Raw genomic sequence first — 18,741 nt, forward strand, 5'->3', positions numbered from 1 at the left:
GAACAACACTTCTGGGTTATTTATTATTTTGGGGGTGAGCAGGCAGGTGGTAAGAAATTTGCCAGGGGAGGGGGTGCCTGGGTGGCTCAGTCGGTTAAGTGCCTGAGTCTTGACTTCAGCTCAGGTCATGATCTCATGGTTGGTGGGTTCAAGCCCCGTGTTGGGCTCTGTGCAGACAGCATAGAGCCTGGTTGGGATTCTCTCTCTCTGACTCTCTTTCTCTCAAAATAAATAAATAAACTCAGGGTGCCTGGGGGGGCTCAGTCGGTTAAGCGACCGACTTCAGCTCAGGTCGTGATCTCATGGTTTGTGGGTTCGAGCCCCGCGTCGGGCTCTGTGCTGATGGCTCAGAGCCTGCAGCCTGAGATTCTGTGTTTCCCTCTCTCTCTCTGCCCTCCCCCTGCTTGTGCTCTGTCTCTCTGTCTCAAAAATAAATAAACATTTAAAAAATAAATAAATGAATAAGCAAACAAAAAAAGACATTTGCCAGGGGAGGCGATAAGGCCTTCAGTACTTCAATGGTCATGACCTTCTCTCTCCTCAAGGGAACAGCTCACGTGTGTCTCCAGCTCACGTGCTTGGGATGGAGTCACACGGACGTGCAGAACAGACCGTGAGCCCCTCCCAAGAGGTGGCCCGTGGGTTCCAGCACCTGCCACGGACCACCTTCACCAGCCCAGCGCAGGGTGGCTCTCCTCTCGCCCCGCCCCGTGGGTCCTACCGGCCCCGGGCAGGGAACTCACGCTTTGGTTGAACATGTCTGTCTCGTGCCGCAGCTGTGTATACTGGCATAGATGTTGTCGAATCATCTCTACCCTCTCCGCCTCCAGCCGCTCTAGCTCCTGCCGAGGAGGAGACCACACAGCCCTGAGCGTGCGCCCTCACCTCGGGGGACCTTCCCACCATGCAGGTCCCAGCCCGCCCTGTATGCAAGACACGCGACTTAACTGTCCTCGATGATTTTAACACACAAGCATCGCTTGCCCGAAGCGCGTGGCATTATGGGGGAGCAGCAGGGTTCGAAGCAGGGTCTGTTGGGCTCGGACTCCTGATTCTGCACCAGTGCATACCCAGCCCTAGTTCCCCAACGAGGTGGACAAATAGGTCACGTGTGGAGGTTCTGTGCCTCTGACTCTTGGGACTCTGTCCCTGGGCCTCTGCGGAACAGCCTCCCCTCCTCTGTCCATTCCGGGTGCTGAGGTGCAGACCAGAGACCAGGTGAGGGGAAGCAGGGAGCGGGGGGGGGATGGCCATTGGGAAATGGAAGAGAAAGGGTTTGTCCTCTGGCTTCTAGAGGGTTCCGCACCTTGGGAATTTAGGGGATCAGACTGCTGTTCTGGGCACAACTAGGTCACTGCCTAAGTGATTAACAGGGAAGGAGGGTAAGTCAGGGGGGCTTAATTAGGGGATTAACCAGGAGGAAAACTGGGTCACTGTCCCTGGGGGAGGCCTCTAATCTGCTCTGGGGGGCTGACACGTGGGGAAGGCAGAGAGTTCTTCTGTCCTGTGCTGGATGGATGAGGACAGCTTTGGGTGGTGGAGACAATAATGCCTGGCCCAAGACCTCCCTTCTCGTCCAACCCGATGGCCCAAGTGCCAACCACGCTTCACTGTCCAAGCCAACGGGTGCTGGGGAGGAGATGCTCTCCCTTCACAAGAAATACTCAGGAAGGCAAAAGAAAAGGGGTCTGATGCCTATTCCCTGTGCCCTTTGGGCAGGGACCTCCCCTCCCATTCTCCCTAAGTACCTACTACCTCCCATCCCACTCCATACGTGCTTCTTATCCTTCTGGGGGTGGGAAGGGTCATGCGTCCTACAACCTGGCTATTTGTCCTAAAGGCACCACTGTACATTTGGCTGAGGGCATCCTTGGATGACCCTGACCCTTCAAGAGGACAGCCAAGGAGGACACAGTAAGACTCAACCCTCTCCTGTGTCCACACAGCTAGGAAGTGCCCAAGCAGGATCTGAATCCACACAGACTGGCTCAGGGTCGAGGTCTTGACCTTGGCGGTAGAGCAGATCTAATGACCACCTCGACGGCCACCTCCACTCCATCATCCTCACGGACGCCAGCAACCCCCCCACCCCCCACCCCCACCCCCAGGACTTCCTGAGCACGGGTCCCTGTGCCGACACGCTTACACATCTCTGCTCACTCACCAGTGTGGTGGTCACCATCTCTTCAAACCACTTGGACTGGGCCTGGTTGTAGAGATCCACGCAGCGCATGAGGTCATCTCCTGGAAGAGACCATCAGCCACCATCATACTCTGTCTTGTCCTCACCATGGCTGCCCTCTCGTGTCCCTGGGTCGTGGAAGCCACTGGAAAGCGGACAGATGGAAAGCAGAGCAAAGGAAAGGGGCCACCCAGCATCACGAGAGAACAGCTTCGGAGTGCCCATCGGAACTTGACCCCAGATAACCAAGAACTCAGGATGAGGGTTTCCTTAGCGTGTGTATGTGCGAACGTGTGCAGTGCTCCCAGGGCACCCCCAATCCTACCATGAGCCCAAGGAAAGCTTCCCTCTCTAAAGATCCCAGTTTCATTTGACATTGGAGGGTCCTTCTTGGTTTTAAAACATGTCACGGCAACCTGGAAGCAGCCAAGAGTTCAAAAGGAAAAGTCTGCAAATTGTGTGTGTGTGTGTGTGTGTGTGTGCACCCCAGAATATAATTCTGAAACACAAAATAACGTGTCTGATGGTTTGTGGCTCGTTCATGTGCAGCGAGGGTACAAAAACATGCACTGGCAGCTATGTATCAATTCCAGGACAGGGGTGACAAAGAGAGGGAAACAGAGAGGGTAGGTGGGAGGGAATGAGCTCTTCCCACGGCATTTTATTTCATAAAAGAGAGACGGGAAACCAACATAACTACTCAATCTCGATGGCTGGCATGTTACTACCTTCTGTAACGGCAGGTACATTTGAAGCCTTTCGTTAACCAGAAAGAAAACACGCTTTATGTAAAAACAATCACAAACATTACTAAGTACACAGGCACCAAGAACCTCATCACCCGAAACACAGTTTCTGGACCTGTAGCATCAACGTGCACGGAGAACTTGCTAGAAATGCAGGTCTCTGGGCACAGAGGAGGCCTGCCGAACAGGAAACTGCATTTTCAGAAGAGCCTCGGGTGAGCGGCGTGCACCTCGCAGCCGGGGTACCACCAGAGCACGCGGCTGCGTCTCAGTGTGGTTTTCTGATCATCGCAGGGTGCCAGAGACAGGAAGGCATCGTGGTCTTTGTTCGCGGTGGGAAAACCTCATGAGCCAACCCGAAGCTCGCTCTTTAGGTCTAGTATGGTAATTCCAGCAAATTCAAAGTTACTTAATAATATCCCCTGGCTCACGGGTATTCTGAAATGGAGGTGAAAGAAATCAGGGAGACTCGTGTCCACGTGACCCAGGGCCCAGCTCAGTACCCCCTCTACTGAACTATACCTAGCCAGCTGGGAGACGGGGCTGAGTAACAGAACCCAGTCAAGGGCTGTGTTCATTTTGCTTTTGATCTATGGCCAGCGAATGGGTCCCCGATCCCAAGACGGAATGACCAGGAGAGAAGGAAGTGTATGCTTCACTGCAAACACATTCCCACCAGCCCCCACCCGCCGCCTGGCCGAGGGGGGTCGGCATATCACCCTACAAACGTACAATGATAAAACTCCCAAAGCCCTCTCTGTCGATCCCGATTTCGAGAACATGCTTCGGAAAACTTCTCCGACACCAGGAAATAGGGTAGCTGAAGGAGACTGTGTCTTCTCTCCAAGTAGCCCAAGGGTACCCTTCTGAACAAGCTGAGTGGGAAAACGTGGATTCTGGAACCAGAGTATCCGGGCTGTCTTACCGGCATCCCTGTGTAGGAGCTGTGGGAACTTGGACAAATCAACGAACCTGCTTAAGCCTCAGTTTCCTCATCTATGCAAACATCTATAAAACAACAGTACCTTCACAGGGTCATGTGGACAGTTAAGTCACCCGATACCTGTCTGGTGTTTGGAATGGACACAGGCAGAGTTAGCACGACAGTAACGCGAGCTAAGGGGGTGACGGTGACAAATGAGGTCAAGCCCCCTGAGGACCCAGAGGTGCTCCCTTCCAGCAGCCTTGGAAAGGATGAGGGAGGGAAGGAAAAGAAAGGAGAGAAGAAAAGGAGGCATCTTCTGGGTAACATGCTGTCCAGAGAAACGGAGACAAGGAGTCTTTGGAAGAAAAGAAGGTGAGATTCTGGGGAACAGGGCTCCATGACTGTGATCCTGGGGAATGTTTGTCACCTGCCATCTGCTTTCTCGCCTGTAAAGGGCATAGAAATACCTCCCTGCAGGAATGGGGGGGTTCAATGCGGAGGCTATGACACACGGGGCTGGGCACCTCGCACATAGAAGAGGTTTCGGAAAGGTAGACTTTTTCACAATCAGATCCAAGGACAAGGACAAGTCACTTCCATCACAAAATAATTCCAAACTTTAGGGATAAGAGACGTATTGTCTGATGGCAATGCACCCAATGGAGACACAGCAAAACCAGAGAGCCAAGGTAACCGAGCCCCCCGCTTGTGAAAATGCAACATTTTCTAAATTTGGCTTAAATTTAGAAGTAGCAAATCGCAAGATTCATCTAGAACACAAGAGAAAGGAAAACACGAGAAATCAGGACTTGAGGAATGTGGTAAGGAGCAGTGGTGTGAGAAAAAATAAACGCCCACCGGGGCAAATATTTACGTATTTATTTTTTAAACCTGGGGTCAAAGGCAAAAAAGTGATTAAAAAAATATGCAGAAAGGAGAGGTCTAAGTCAGTCACAAAACCCAGAATTTACAAGGGAAAAGACCGCTGTACAAAGAAATTCAACAAAACAAGCCAGAGAGAGAAGAAAAGAAAGAAACACAAAGACCAAAATTAAATGATCGAGGGCAACCCCGGAAAAATATTTCCAATTCAAACCACAGAAGGTTAATTTTCCTGACACAGAAACGTAATCCTCGTCAACCAATCTGTCAGAAAAAGACCAGCTACGTCGACAAGAAACTGGGGACAGGACAGGAGTTCATCAGTTCACAAGAAAAAGTCACACGTGACCTCTACAAGTCTGTTTTTAAAATGCTCAAACTCACTCAAAAAGAAATGTAAACTTGAGTTACCCACACAATATGGATGCTCACTAGACAGCTATGGTGTCGACGTCGGATCGCACACAGCGCTGACCGGAGTTTAGGGAACGGACATCCCTACTTTCAGTAACACGCACACCTCTCTGGAAACCGATTTGGAAATGCCCACCCAAACCCACACAATGCTTTGACCCAGAAAATCCACACCTATGTTCTCTCTATCCGAGGACTGAGTCTCACATACACACAGATGCCGGGACACTAACAACCATCACGGCCGCTGACGAATCTGAAAGTCCTGCAAACGTCAACCAGGTGAACTCATGAAATAAATTCGGGGCCAATCACACACTTGGGACACTATTCAACCATTTAAGAAGTCCGATGTACAGGGGACGCCCGGGTGGCTCAGTCAGTTAAGCATCCGACTTCGGCTCAGGTCACAATCTCATGGTTTGTGAGTTCGAGCCCCATGTTGGGCTCCGTGCTGACAGCTCGGAGCCTGGAGCCTGCTTCAGATTCTGTGTCTCCCTCTCTCTCTGTTCTTCCCCTGCTCGGCTCTGTCCTCTCTCACTCTCTCTCAAAAATAAATATTAAAAAAAATTTTATTTTTAAATTCAAACACTTGTAAGTGTTCATAGTGATTATATCCAGTGGAGAAGAGTTTATGTTCTTAGGTGCTGATTACAATGTTTTGCCAAGCAGTGACAGAATTTTATTTTTAAAGTAACTTAATAAATTAAACGAATTTAAATAGCCTCTCCCTGTCCTGGGTTTCCCTTCTCAATCCCCGGTTAAGTACATTACGCCTTCTATTTCTGGATCCAATTACCACCATGCATTGTAAGATCTTTCCATCGAATGTTGTGTTTACGTGACATTGCTTTGCTATCCGCTCTTCCTACGCCACTGTATCTCGTAACGTCCAGACGGTGGCTGCTTTGTTCTATGATGAATGAACTGTCCCGAGTTCACCAGCAGTTGAGGTGGGAAAGACTCAGAAGCCATCTGATCCAAACCCTAATCACAGCACATGCTTTAATCCCAGAGGGCAACACGCATTGTCCTTGCAGGCGGTTAAACTCTGGGTCTCTAGGGGCTCCTGGGTGGCTCAGTCGGTTAAACAACTGATTTCAGGTCATGATTTCATGGTTCGTGGGTTCGAGCCCCGCATGGGGCTCTGTGCTGACAGCTCAGAGCCTGGAGCCCACTTTGGATTCTGTGTCTCCCTCTCTCTCTGCCCCTCCCCTGCTCTCTCTCTCTCTCTCTCTCTCAAAAATAAACCTTAAAAAAAACCCAACAACTCTGGCTTTCTGAAGGAATATTTACTAAGTTTTTTACTGGTTTACCCTTCTTGTGCATCGGCTAATTTTTGCCACAAGGTGGAAGCAGAAACCGACTCAACTGGGGGAATCTTCACGAGAGAAGGTGAAATCTGGTTATTTCACTGAACAAGACGTGGGCCTCCGTTCTGGGGCAGGAGAGCCCTGATCGCCACGGGCGAGCCCTTGGAGTATCACTCCCTGGGGAGGTGGGGGGTGTTTACTTCTGCTATGGGCTCCTCGCAGGGACAGGACACGGTGTCACGGCCCCCACCCCAGCCTGGCCTTTCTGTGCAGCCAAGGCCAAGGTCGGGGGAGGGCAGGAGAGGCAGGGGGCGGGGCTGGCCGCACTCACCAGCCTGCGTGGACTTCCTCCTCGCCTTCTTGATATCCTCCTCTGTCTTGTTGCTCAGCTTGATCTCCAGCTGCTGGGTCTTTATCTCCAGGTCTCTCTGCCTCTCCGTGAGGGCCTTCCGGGCCTGGGGTCCAACGACACGGGGACGCTGCTCACAGGGCCCCGCGGGTTATGTGGCCCCCCTCCCCCTTGCCGGATAAGAGTCCTCTCTTCCCCCTGGTTCGTGATGTTTTTTTCCCAGCAATGCTTAGTGGCCGGAAGCACCAGCCAGCCCATTTGGGGGCCGGATGGGTCCTTTGCCAGCAGCAGCTGGCAAACTCGGGGGTGCCCACAGGAGTACGCATCCCTTGTCCTGCACCCCTCCCCAAGGCGCTGGGGTCAGCAGCTCCTGGCGAGGTCGGACCTCCCAGGCCTTGGCAGGGGAGCAATGCACTCAGGAGAGAATCGGCCCCGGGAGGCCCGGAGAAGGGCCTGTGGACCAGCACACGAGCCAGCGGGGGCTGTCCCACAAAAGCACAGTGCGTGTGCCTGAGTGAGCCCCACCGTGTCTCCCACTGGCCCTGTGGCAGTGACCCGAGTGCCACGGGGAAGCGGCTCCTCCCTGCCCCTTTGGCCGGGACGGGGCTGGAGGCTGGCGCTCCCCGCCCCCCACCCCTGCCACGGGGGAGCCGGCCCACCCGCTCCCAGCAGGTCTGGCCTCCCAGGCCGCTCACCTTCTCCACTGCGGCGTGACGGCTGGCAAGCTGCTTACGGAGGTCGGTAATGTGGTGTTCACACTTTTTCATGTCCTTCTTAAAGTTCTCCCGGAAGTTCATCAGGGGCTTCTCGACCTCGCTGTGAAGCTGTCAAGGACAGGAGGGGGGACGCGCTCAGGGCCCCAGGACGGCCGCCGCGGGAGGAGGAGGGGGGCGCTCCCCCCAACTCCACAGGGGAAGGTGGACTCGGGGACAGTGGCCTGGGCCACCCGACAGGAAGGCAGAAAGAAAGCGCCAGGTGTCAGATCTCCGGTGAGAGGAGGTCCCCTCAGCTGGCGAGGCCCCGGGGTTCACACCAACGGACTGAGGGGTTGGTTAGTGTCCGAGGCTTTCTGGCCCCTTCATCCGCTGCCTCCTACCTCCTGCCTCCTCTTGATTCCTAGAGCTGCCCGTCGGGTTTTGCTCAGGTGCCCATCACCCTTCCCTTCCCCACTGGGAACCTCCTGGGGGCAAAAACCAAAAGCCCACCTCTGTGTCCCCAAGCACTTCGCACAGCGACTGCCACACGGATGCCATTTAATTAGAGGAACTCAAGTCAGCTCTCTTTGTTGAACATCTGCTACGTGCCAGGCACTGGGACCGCAAAGGTGGTCTGGACACAGTTCAGAGCCCGAGGAAGCCCTGGTGGGAGCCGCTGGAGGCCGGGAGAAGCTCACAGCTGCGCCCAGGAAGGCTTTCCTCACCCCTCCCGCCTGCATGGGGACAGGTGCACGGACCCTCCCGCCAGAAGGGGCCGGCCTCGCCCTTCGAGGGCCAGAGAGGCGCTGGGTGACGGGGTTATTTCGAGCTTTTTCTTTCTCTTTTATTCCTTCTCTTTTCCCTACTCCACTCTTTTCAGGAGAGATTTTACTTAAATGTGTGTGTGTGTGTGTGTGTGTGTGTGTGTGTGTGTGTGAACATAGGTTATGTTTGATGAGAAAACAGATCAGTGTGGGTCTGTTGCAGGCACAGTCAGAGCCCAGAGGACTCACACTCTCAGAGTCTCATTCACCCCTCCACTCAGTCTCCCGGAGCCCACCCCCACCCCCGCCGGCTCATTCCTCTGCCGCACCCCCCTCAGCCTCCTGGAGCTCCCCGCCCCCAGGCTCAGCCTCCCAGAGCAGTCCTCCCCCCAGATTCAGCACTCAGCTTCCCAGAAGCCCCTGACTCAACCTCTGATGGGCCCCCGACGGCCTTCCAGGGTCCCTCGGCCTGCATCTGTCCCAGAAGTGCCTTTGAAAAGCACAGCTGAACCATCCTGGACACAGGACCTCCCAACACTGGACATCTGTCACTTCTCTGTCTTCCTCTTCACCAGGTTCTGGCTACATTGTCTCTTTTTCTGGAGACCTCAGGACTTGGGCGTTTGCAGCTCTAAGCCACCAAATACTCAGGACTGTGACCTCCAAGAAGGCAGAGGCCCTGCTGGCTTTGCCCCCACTGTGTCCGCAGGGTCTGGTCGGAGCCCATGAGGGCCAGGTGCCCCTTTACTACCTGGGAGAATGGCAAAATCTTCAGTGCCCAACGCCCAGGGTCAGAAATTGACACCTTTGTGGTCAGATGACCTTTAAAGGCTAATAGAGGGCAGGCCATCCAAACAGCCCTCTCCCCCTGCTGTGAGTTGTAAAGCCTTCCTGTGAATTTTCTGTGCCCCTTGAAGTTGCCTTGCAGAGGAAAACACCCCCATCTGGTGGCAGCTTGTAAGATGATTCAGGCCTGAGAGCAACCACCGAGGACTGCGTAGATCCCTTTCCCATACAGATCAGGGGAGGAGTAGCCAAACTTAGCTTTCGTAGGAACCTGCCCCTGACTGGGGGGTCTGTGAGGGATAACTCAGCCTGCTCACTCGGTAACTCTGGGGTCTCTTTCCCAGGGACTACAAAGGGAATTGATTTCCAGATTTCCATGTGCCCAGGAGCGACCCCCTGAGGGTGTTTTCAACATTCATCCTGGGCTCCAGTCCCCCAGTTCTGTGGTCTGGGGGAGGGGCCCAAGAACCTGCCAATATACCAAAATCCGTTCCCCAGATTTCGAATGACTTTCTGGAAACATAAGGCCACTGGTTGTCATACACATGCAATCCCATAGATAGAGACCCATGGATTCTCCTGTATTTTAAGTGCTTTAAAAAAAAAAACTAATTAGGGGCGCCTGGGTGGCGCAGTCGGTTAAGCGTCCGACTTCAGCCAGGTCACGATCTCGCGGTCCGTGAGTTCGAGCCCCGCGTCAGGCTCTGGGCTGATGGCTCGGAGCCTGGAGCCTGTTTCCGATTCTGTGTCTCCCTCTCTCTCTGCCCCTCCCCTGTTCATGCTCTGTCTCTCTCTGTCCCAAAAATAAATTAAAAAAAAATGTGGAAAAAAAAAAATTAAAAAAAAAAAAAAAAAACTAATTAAAAAAAAATTTTTTAACATTTATTTATTTTTGAGAGACTGAGAGACAGAGCATGAGCAGGAGAGGGGCAGAGAAAGAGGGAGACACAGAATCCGAGGCAAGGCCCAGGCTCTGAGCTGTCAGCACAGAGCCCAATGTGGGGCTCAAACTCACAAACCGTGAGATCACGACCTGGGCGGATGTCAGACAGGCATTTAACTGACTGAGACACTCAAGGGCCCCTAAAAAACTAACTTTTTGGGGGCTCCCTGGGTGGCTCAGTCGGTTAAGCATCTGATTCTTGATTTCAGCTCGGGTCATGATCTCATGGTTCGTGGGATCGAGCCCCCACAGTGGGCTCCACACTGAGTGTGGAGCCTGCTTGGGATTCTCTCTCTCTCTCTCTCTCTCTCTCTCTCTCTCTGTTTATGCCCCTCCAACTCTCTCTCTCAAAATAAATAAATAAACATTAAAAAAAAAAAGGCAATTCTTTCTTTAAGAACTCTGGCTGAGTGTCCTCTTATACTCATTCTTAACTGTTGAGCATCTCTCTCTATTCAGATGGTGGAAGGCCTTCCTAGACATTTGTCCTCATGACCTCCCTGCTGTCTCGGGTGGGACAGGCCCCTGGAGCCACTGTCTGCCTTTCCAGAACCCTGGAACTCTTGGCCAGCCCCTCCTGTCTTTCGCCTCCACATCGGAAGACAATCACAGAAATTACAAGTCAGAAGGGATGTCACAGACTATCTGGTCCTGTGCTTTTCGAATGGTGGGTTCCTGAGACTTGTGAGATCAGTTTAGCGTCAGGACCAGCTTTCTGACGAGGACAGACCAGACGGGAACAGGACACATCCATGCATTTCAGACAGGACAAGTGCGCCTTTGTGAAACACTGGTCTCAGCCACGCATGTGTGTGGCTAGCTGGGTACAGGTACCTGTGCGTTCTGGCTGCCCGTGTAAAATGCATTCCCGTGGGAGTAAGTTCCAACAAGTTTCAAGTACATTTCAAGCCACTGAGCTGATCCAAACTTTTGAGGTCACATGTGAAAAAAAAAAGGGAAGCCCAGAGACGCCAAGACTCGCCCAAGGTCACAAAGCTTGTGAGCGATGGCACGGACGTAAGACTCCTGTCTCTTGACTCCCACTGTCCCCCGCCTAAGAGCTTCTGTCTGCAGTGCATGGCCTCTGCTGCATGATTAGATTTTCTTCAATCAGAAGGAACTTTTCTATTTTCCCTTCTTCGGCTGAAGTCAGGTCTAACTTCCTTTTGTACACAGTAATCTTCTTTCTTTCACGGCCTGTTGCTATTAGCTGTGGCTTAAGCCGGCAGACTAGCAAAGCCTGAGAGATTGCCATAACAAAATTGCATTTTTTTTAACGTTTATTTATTTTGGAGACAGAGAGAGACAGAGCATGAACGGGGGAGGGTCAGAGAGAGGGAGACACAGAATCTGAAACAGGCTCCAGGCTCTGAGCTGTCAGCACAGAGCCCAACGCGGGGCTTGAACTCACGGACCGCGAGATCATGACCTGAGCCGAAGTCGGGATGCTTAACCGACTGAGCCACCCAGGTGCCCCTTTAAAAAAATTTTTTTTAACGTTTATTTATTTTTGAGGCAGAGATAAAATTGCAGTTTTTAAAGAGCTCTTGCCCCTGACATGGAATATTCAGAGCGGAATTTCAATGAGCCCTCTGGAGCAGACAGTAAGATGGGTTTCGGACATTTGAAGCCATATGACCCATGGCGGGTAGATAAACCCTTGGAGCCTCTTGGATTTAACCACACGACCACGCGGCTGCTACTGTGATTGCCTAAGGCCACCAGCGGCTCTCATAGAAAATCTGTGTTTCGTGGGCATTCTTCACAAACCCCCCGCCATCGGGTACACGGAGTGAAGTCAGCCTTGCTTCGTCAACTCCTGACTTAAAACATCCCGACCATCTCCTGGGGAGGGAAGGGGGCCTGGAGATTCAGCTAATGAGCGATCGTGCCTGAGTGATCACACTTCCAAAATAATCTGTAAATTACAGGGTTTGGAGAGCTTTGGGGTTGGTGAGCACGCCCACGTGCCGGGCTGGTGGTACAGCCCAACTCCACGGGGACAGAAGCTCCTGGGTTCAGGACTCCTCCGGACCTCGCCCTACACACACCTCTTCATCCGGCTGTCCATCTGTATCCCTTATGACGTCTTTTAATATATAACAAACCAGGAAAGCTAAGTACACGTTCTGGAATTCCTAGCAAATTATCAAACCCGAGGAGGGTGCGGTGGGAACCCCATCTTGCAGCCGCCGTTCAGACGGAGGTGTGGGTAACCTCCGAGCCTCCTACTTGCAACGGACATCTGAATCGTGACAGAGTCTTGTGGGATGGAGCTGCTGCCCCGTGGAATGGGACGCCAGAACTGCGGGGCGCCCGGCTGGTGTCAGAGCAGTGGTGGGAGTGGGAAGAAAATGGTGCCTCGGAGAGCATTTTGTCACCTGCTAAGTGCTCTATAGACAATCAAGACTCAAGGGTCCTGCTGATGGGGAGTAGATGCCACCAGGGTTCCTGGGGACCCAGCAGGCGACTGTTCAGAGCTTGTAGAGCCGGCTGCAGAAAAGAGGACAGAGCCCCTGGGGCCGGGACACGAGAAGGGAGGCCTCCGATGCGTTACGGTGTTACTCTCTGGGAGCCCAGAAGGTCTCACTCACAGCTGGGGTCAACCCAGTCTCAGGCGCTAACATCCTTCAGAAGCGGGGAGTCCTGTAACAGTTTCTTCCTCCCGCCCCAGCTCTTTATAAAGCCCCTGCGTGCGTCCTCGCCGTTTTGAGCCATGAATTTCGCCCTGTGTGTGCAGGGGACCATCACGGGGTGGGGTGGCGAGGTGTGTACAAAGCCGATTTCTGTCCTGCAACAGCTCGCATCCCTGGGGGACCCCAATTCCTATAAGGAGAGCACTGGAGAACAGATGCAATCAAGTGCTGAGTGTGGAAGTCAAAGAACAGTCGCCTTAGGGAGATGCTATCTTTACGTTACAGTAAAGGAGGCAGTGTGCCCTTCAGGTTCAGGGGCTCAGAGTTTAAATGTGTTGTGTGAGGTCCTCATGGGGCTGCCGTGTCTGACTGGTAACTGGGAAGGGTGTGGACCCCAGGAGGCAGAGGTCACTGGGAACAGTGCCACTCTGAACAGCCTCTCTTCCTTAAAAGGTAACCAGGCAGGGTACCTGGGTGGCTCAGTCAGTTAAGTGTCCCACTCTTGGTTTTGGCTCAGGTCACGATCTCATGGTTTGTGGGTTCAAGCTCCACGTTGGGCTCCATATTATCAATGTGAAGTCTGCTTGGGATTCTCTCTCTCTCTCTGTCTCTCTCTCTCTCAAAGATAAACACTTTAAGAGGCAACCATGTTAAAAATAAAAAAATAAAAAAATAAAAGGCAACCATGTTAGTGGGTAGCCCTATCAGTCATGCACACTTTAGTATGAATTATTTCACTTCAGACATTTGGTTTACTTTTCCCCTGAAGAGTAGGTGAGAGCCTTAAAAGGAATTGGAGATATGAGCTGGGGGTGAGGGGGGATGGCATGGTGGTGGGGGACGGGGTCATTTGGAAACACAGAAATCCAGAGAGAAAGTAGGGCTTCAAAAGATGGGGGGTGTCAGAAGGAGCAAGTCAGTTGTCCCTGTTCATTCACTACTTTCAGAAAATATTTATTAAGCATCTACTGTGTGCCCGACCCCACCCTGAGTACTGAGGGCAGAAACCATACTGCCCTCAAGGTCATGGTGCTAGATTCTGTAGGACCAAACAAAAGAAGGGTCAGCTACCTAGTGTGACAACAAAAAGCCAAAAAATCCTCCCCGTGGCACAGTCTAGCCTCTCCTGACAGCAAGAACATGCACACATGCTCCTCTGACAGCCCAGCAAAGTGAGAGTGGGGGGTCCCCCGAGGAACTTTGGGGCACCCACTTTCACACGTCACAGAGGTGTGCTGGGGCAGTTTGGCAGAATTTGTAGAAATTTTGCGAGCCGCTTGTTAAAGATGGCCGGTGTTAAAAATTAAACATGATCTACACTTAACCAATCATATTAAAAACAAAGGTGATGGGGAGCCTGGTTGACTCGGTCGGTTAAGCGTCCGACTTTGGTTCAAGTCGTGATCTCACAGTCTGTGAGTTCGAGCCCCACGTGAGGCTCTGCGCCGACAGCTCGGAGCCTGGAGCCTGCTTCGGATTCTGTGTCTCTCCCTCTCTCTGCCCCTTCCCCGCTCGTGCTCTGTCTCTCCCTCCCCTCCCCTGCAAAAAAAGATTAAAAAAAAATTTTTTTTAATAAATAAACTTAGATGTAAATTAAAAAATAGTTAAAAAAAAGAAAATACGAAATAAAAAATGAGAGTTGCAAGAATAAAAAAAAAAAAAAATGGAAACAAAGGCACCGAATACTTAGCGTTTATGAACCTTTTACTCTTCTCCATGCTCCTGACGGGCGCTAACGGCTACCGACGCCATTGCACGGGGACAATGGACACACTGGCTGATGATGGTGAGCTCTGGGGACTCTCTTGCCCCCACTGGAAATCTACACCACGGAAAGGGGCCGAGAGCACACGCTGGAGAGGCTACTGTGAGCCACTCGGCAGCACACGGCCGCGGACCGCCAGCCCGGAGGGGCCGCGGGGACGGACAGCTTACCTTGGCGGAGAACTTGAGGTGAACTTCCGCCTCGTCCGCGAGGCTCTTCTTCACCTGGGCCCACGCTTCTCCCAGGGAGCTGCAACCCAAAGAGGACTGTCAGACCCAGACCCCGGACGGCCACGCTGCCCTCAGATCGGAGATCTCGGCCCCTCCTGGGCGGCGGGGACGGCGGGTCTCGACGTGGAGCCCGCCCGAGACGGCACGTGGATGGGGCAGAAAACGCCTGTTGAGCAGCGCGCTCTAGCCTGGGGGCCAGGTGAAGCCGGGAAACACCCGGAGCTCAGAGAATCGGGGGGAGATGAGAGAGGAAGGTGGGGTACAGCTGCAGGGCGGGACCTGACACCTGCCTGTTACTGCCCCCCGTGCGCCCCCCCAGTGCCCATCCCTGGTTCACTAACGGGCGGTGCGAAGGCCTGCTGGTCAGTCAAGGGAGAACAGCCACGTTCTCAGGGAGAAGCAGATCTCACACAGAAGGTGCCACACAGCCCTGCCTGTGGGCAAGCCTCCAGCGGCCTTCCCTACTTCCCTACTTCCAAGGGGGGCAGAGACGGACCCCTGTGCCGAGGGACGGCTCACGGACGCCCACACAGCAGGGAAGGCTCTCCGTCCCCATCCTCAAGAGGCGTGGCTCCTGCCGGTCCTGATTCCGGGCTGTGACCTCTGGTGCCGCCCACACCTTCCCGGAGAACGGCAGAATCCCTTTTCCACCCCAAGGAGATGTTTCAAACAGAAGCATCTCCCCAAGTCCTCAGGGCTTTCACATGTGGCCCCCAGGCCCCACTCTCCACTCCTTGGAGCTCCTGAGCCTTGCCGGCCTTCAGGTGATGCCCCTGCGTCCTTGCTGGAGACCTCCCCCCGCCCCCCCAGACTGTTCAGGTCACTTAACTGCATCAAAGAGCCATTTTCCTCCAAAGAACTGAGCTCGAGTGACACAGCACGCAGCTCCCGGCTTTGGAGCGGGGCCAGCGGCAGCTGAGAACGAGTCCCTCTGGTCACAGCCCAGGCCTGTGTGGTTGTGGCACGGGCTCAGGCCGAGCGGGCGTGACGGGAAACGACCGACCAATCTTATCTAGGAGTCCCTTGGGTGGTCCTGGCCGGGGAGCGGAGCCCCCCCAGGGAAGAGCAGGGGTGAGAAATGACGGTCCGAGCTGCTGGTGGGTAGGGGAACAGACCGCGAGGTCCAGAAGCAGACACAGCATCTCAGTGGGGAACGGATGGTCTTTTCAATAAATGGTGTGGAGACCACTGTAGAGCCACAGGGAAAAGAAGCAATGTCGACCCTGACCTGACAGCACACATACGGATGAAGTCAGGACGCAGCACATCTACAGTGAAAGCTGGGACTGCACAAAAGCAGGCCCAGGGGGAGCAGGAACTCAAAGACGGGCTGACAGACAGGAGCCGTCCCTGCACCGAGCTGCTCACGGGCCTACAAACGAGAGCCCAGAAGCCACAAAGGCCCTGGCTAGTGGGGAGTTTGTAAGTCTACCGTGGGCAGAGCGTGAGGTCAGCCACTGGCCAGTGACGGCTTTAGTGGCCTGCGAAGGTCACCGGCTGTGGGGAACGACAAGGTCCTCGGCCCCACCTCCAGGCTGGGCACCCAAAGCTGGGCGGACGCCCCTGTGAACATGCAGCTGGGCCCGTCTGAGCAGATACCCTCCCCCAGACACCCCCCGCTTCCCCCGCCATCCGGAGCCACCTTCACAATCGAGAAAAAAGCAATTTAGAAAATGCTCTCACTTGAAGACCGATTTTTCCATCTGATGAGAGGTTAATGAAAGAAATCAAACCTGAGATGTGTTTCCGTTGCAATATCCGGTCCGACGCATATGCCAAATCGGAACGCAGGTTACTGGTGCAATTACCAACCAGAAAAGACACAAATCCCATTTCCTTTCCACACAGGCGAGAGGAAAAAAAAAAAAAAACTGCAGGCGGAATAAACAATCCGATCTTGCCTCTCTACCAACGTGCACGTACCCTCTTGGAGTCTAATGGGGGCCGGCACCTTCCTGGCCTGCCCCAAATTCCTAGGACGGGGCCCACGTGTTCACCACCCCGCCACAACCCCACGGTGCCTGCCGGAAGGAGCGTGTGCGTGCACGGGGACAGGGCACGGGGTCATGCCCGTGGGCAGGGGTGCAGCATCCGTGTGTGTGAGAGAGTGTATGTAAGGGGTGGTGGTGAGGGCCTGGCTCGTGCAGCTGGGAGCATATGCTGCTGAGCGTGTTGGCAGGATGGAGTGTCCTTGGCGATAGCCCAGGCCGAGGAGGCGGCAGCCGGAAGGTTCCGGATCGGCACTGTGGTTTGCAGGGCACGGGGATGTCCAGGAAAACCTCCGTGCCAGGTCGGAGGGGCGACTCCCCACTCCCCCCGACGATGCCGTCTCGAGCCCAGTGCCTGGGCCAGGAGGGGGCCACCAGGGCAAGCTCATTTCTGTCTGCAGAGGAGCCCCTGACCCCCCAGGGCCACCCTGTGCCCACCAGGCCAGTGACAGGCCTGTAGAGGCGGCCTCTTGGCTGCACCACGAGCCCACGCAGAGGTCGCAATCAAAGCCGCCTTTGGTTGGCACGGCCCATCCCCTGAAGGCCTCAAGCCACGCAGGCAGATCCGGACTTGTTCAACATTGCAGCCGTCTGCCGACCACAACCACACAGGACACAGCGTCCTCCTTCCTCGGGGCTCACCTCCCCTTGCAGAAAGGGCCCCGACATAGACCGCACCGGCGGGAGAGACCTCGGGGGGAACCTTTTGCCTCTAACCTCCCGAGCCTGGTGTTCTTTATTCCCGAGGCGAAAGTCACATCATGTGAAATTAACCGTCTTAGAGAGAACGGTCCTGCGGGGCATTTCGTACGGTGACCACATTGTTCAACCACTACCCTCCACCTTGTTCCAAAACATCTGTATCCCCCTGTTATGCACTGTTTGTGGACCCCCCCACCCCCAAATTCATATGTTGAGGCCCTAAGCTCCCTACCCACAGCGGGGCTGTTATTTGTAGATGGGGACCTCTAAGGAAGTAATTAAGGTTATGGGAGGTCATAAGGGGTCGGGCCCTGGCCCAGTTGGGTTCCTGTCCTTGTAGGAAGAGTCACCAGAGAGCCTCAACACCCAGAAAAGGCTGTACTTAGAACTCTAGAGGAGAGGTCTCACCAAAGCTGCTGGCACCCTGATCTTGGACTTCCCAGCCTCCAGAACCACAGTAAATTAAATTTCTATTGTTTAAGCCGCCAGGTCTCTGGTATTCTGGGAGAGCAGTCCAAGCAAATGAATGCACACCCCAAAAAGAAACCCCGTACCTGAGGGGTCTGGGGGGGCTCAGTCGGTTAACCATCCGACTTTGGCTCAGGTCATGATCTCACGGTTCGTGAGTTCGAGCCCCGCGTCGGGCTCTGTGCTGATGGCTCAGAGCCTGGAGCCTGCTTCCGATTCTGTGTCACCCTCGCTGCCTGCCCCTCCCCCAATCGCATGCTCTGTCTCTCAAAAGTAGACATTTAAAAAAATTAAAAAAAAAAAACAAAAAACCCAAACCCGTACCCATTAAACAGGGACTCCCTGGCAACCAGCCACGTTCCTTCTGTCTCTGTGGATGTCCCTATTCTGGACATTTCACATAAACAGAATCCTACAACATGCAACCTTTTTGTCCAGCTTCTTCCACTGAAGATAATGTTTTTCAGGTTCATCCACGAGGCAGCACACAGATCAGGACTTGATCCCTTCCTGTGGCTAAATAACATTCCGTCACTTATCCATATATGCAACGGGGATGTACCCGATGTGCCGATCCGTCCACGTACGGATCCGTCATGTACGGACACACACATATACACAGATTCGTCTTGAGGATCTGTTCCCAGTTCTATTGGGTATAAACCCATGAGTGCAACTGCCGGGTCATGGGGCCATTCTGTTCAGTATTTTGAGGTGCTACCAGTTTTCCATGGCGGCTGCACCGTTTCACGTTCCCACCCGCGGGCTGAAACTCTTTGTTAAGGGACACGCAGAGTAGACTACTCTCTTCCTTCAGGAGGGACGCTTCTGGGGCCTGGAGGGCGTGGGTGAGCCTCCCCCAGCCCAGGCCCCACCCAGGGAGGGCAGGACTGTCAAAACTGGAGAGGGAGGGGCGCCTGGGTGGCGCAGTCGGTTGAGCGTCCGACTTCAGC

The 18,741-nt window shown here is 53.8% G+C and overlaps 1 protein-coding gene across 9 annotated transcripts in view; it reads right to left on the minus strand.

The window, feature by feature from the left end:
* Positions 1 to 18,741, minus strand: part of GAS7 (growth arrest specific 7) — a 215,739-nt gene that overhangs the window by 6,619 nt on the left and 190,379 nt on the right. For 8 of the 9 annotated variants that reach the window (XM_058703711.1, XM_058703719.1, XM_058703715.1 and 5 more), the window contains 5 exons: positions 14,571 to 14,649; positions 7,507 to 7,635; positions 6,794 to 6,917; positions 2,165 to 2,244; positions 744 to 842 (listed from right to left, as the gene is read on the minus strand). In XM_058703711.1, coding sequence (XP_058559694.1) covers positions 744 to 842; positions 2,165 to 2,244; positions 6,794 to 6,917; positions 7,507 to 7,635; positions 14,571 to 14,649 — 511 coding nt within the window. Of the gene's footprint in view, positions 1 to 743; positions 843 to 2,164; positions 2,328 to 6,793; positions 6,918 to 7,506; positions 7,636 to 14,570; positions 14,650 to 18,741 lie in introns of all 9 variants that reach the window. The other variant, XR_009254977.1, reaches the window with a different exon arrangement.

This window comes from Neofelis nebulosa, chromosome 16, assembly GCF_028018385.1.
Source record: "Neofelis nebulosa isolate mNeoNeb1 chromosome 16, mNeoNeb1.pri, whole genome shotgun sequence".
Lineage (NCBI taxonomy): Eukaryota > Metazoa > Chordata > Mammalia > Carnivora > Felidae > Neofelis > Neofelis nebulosa.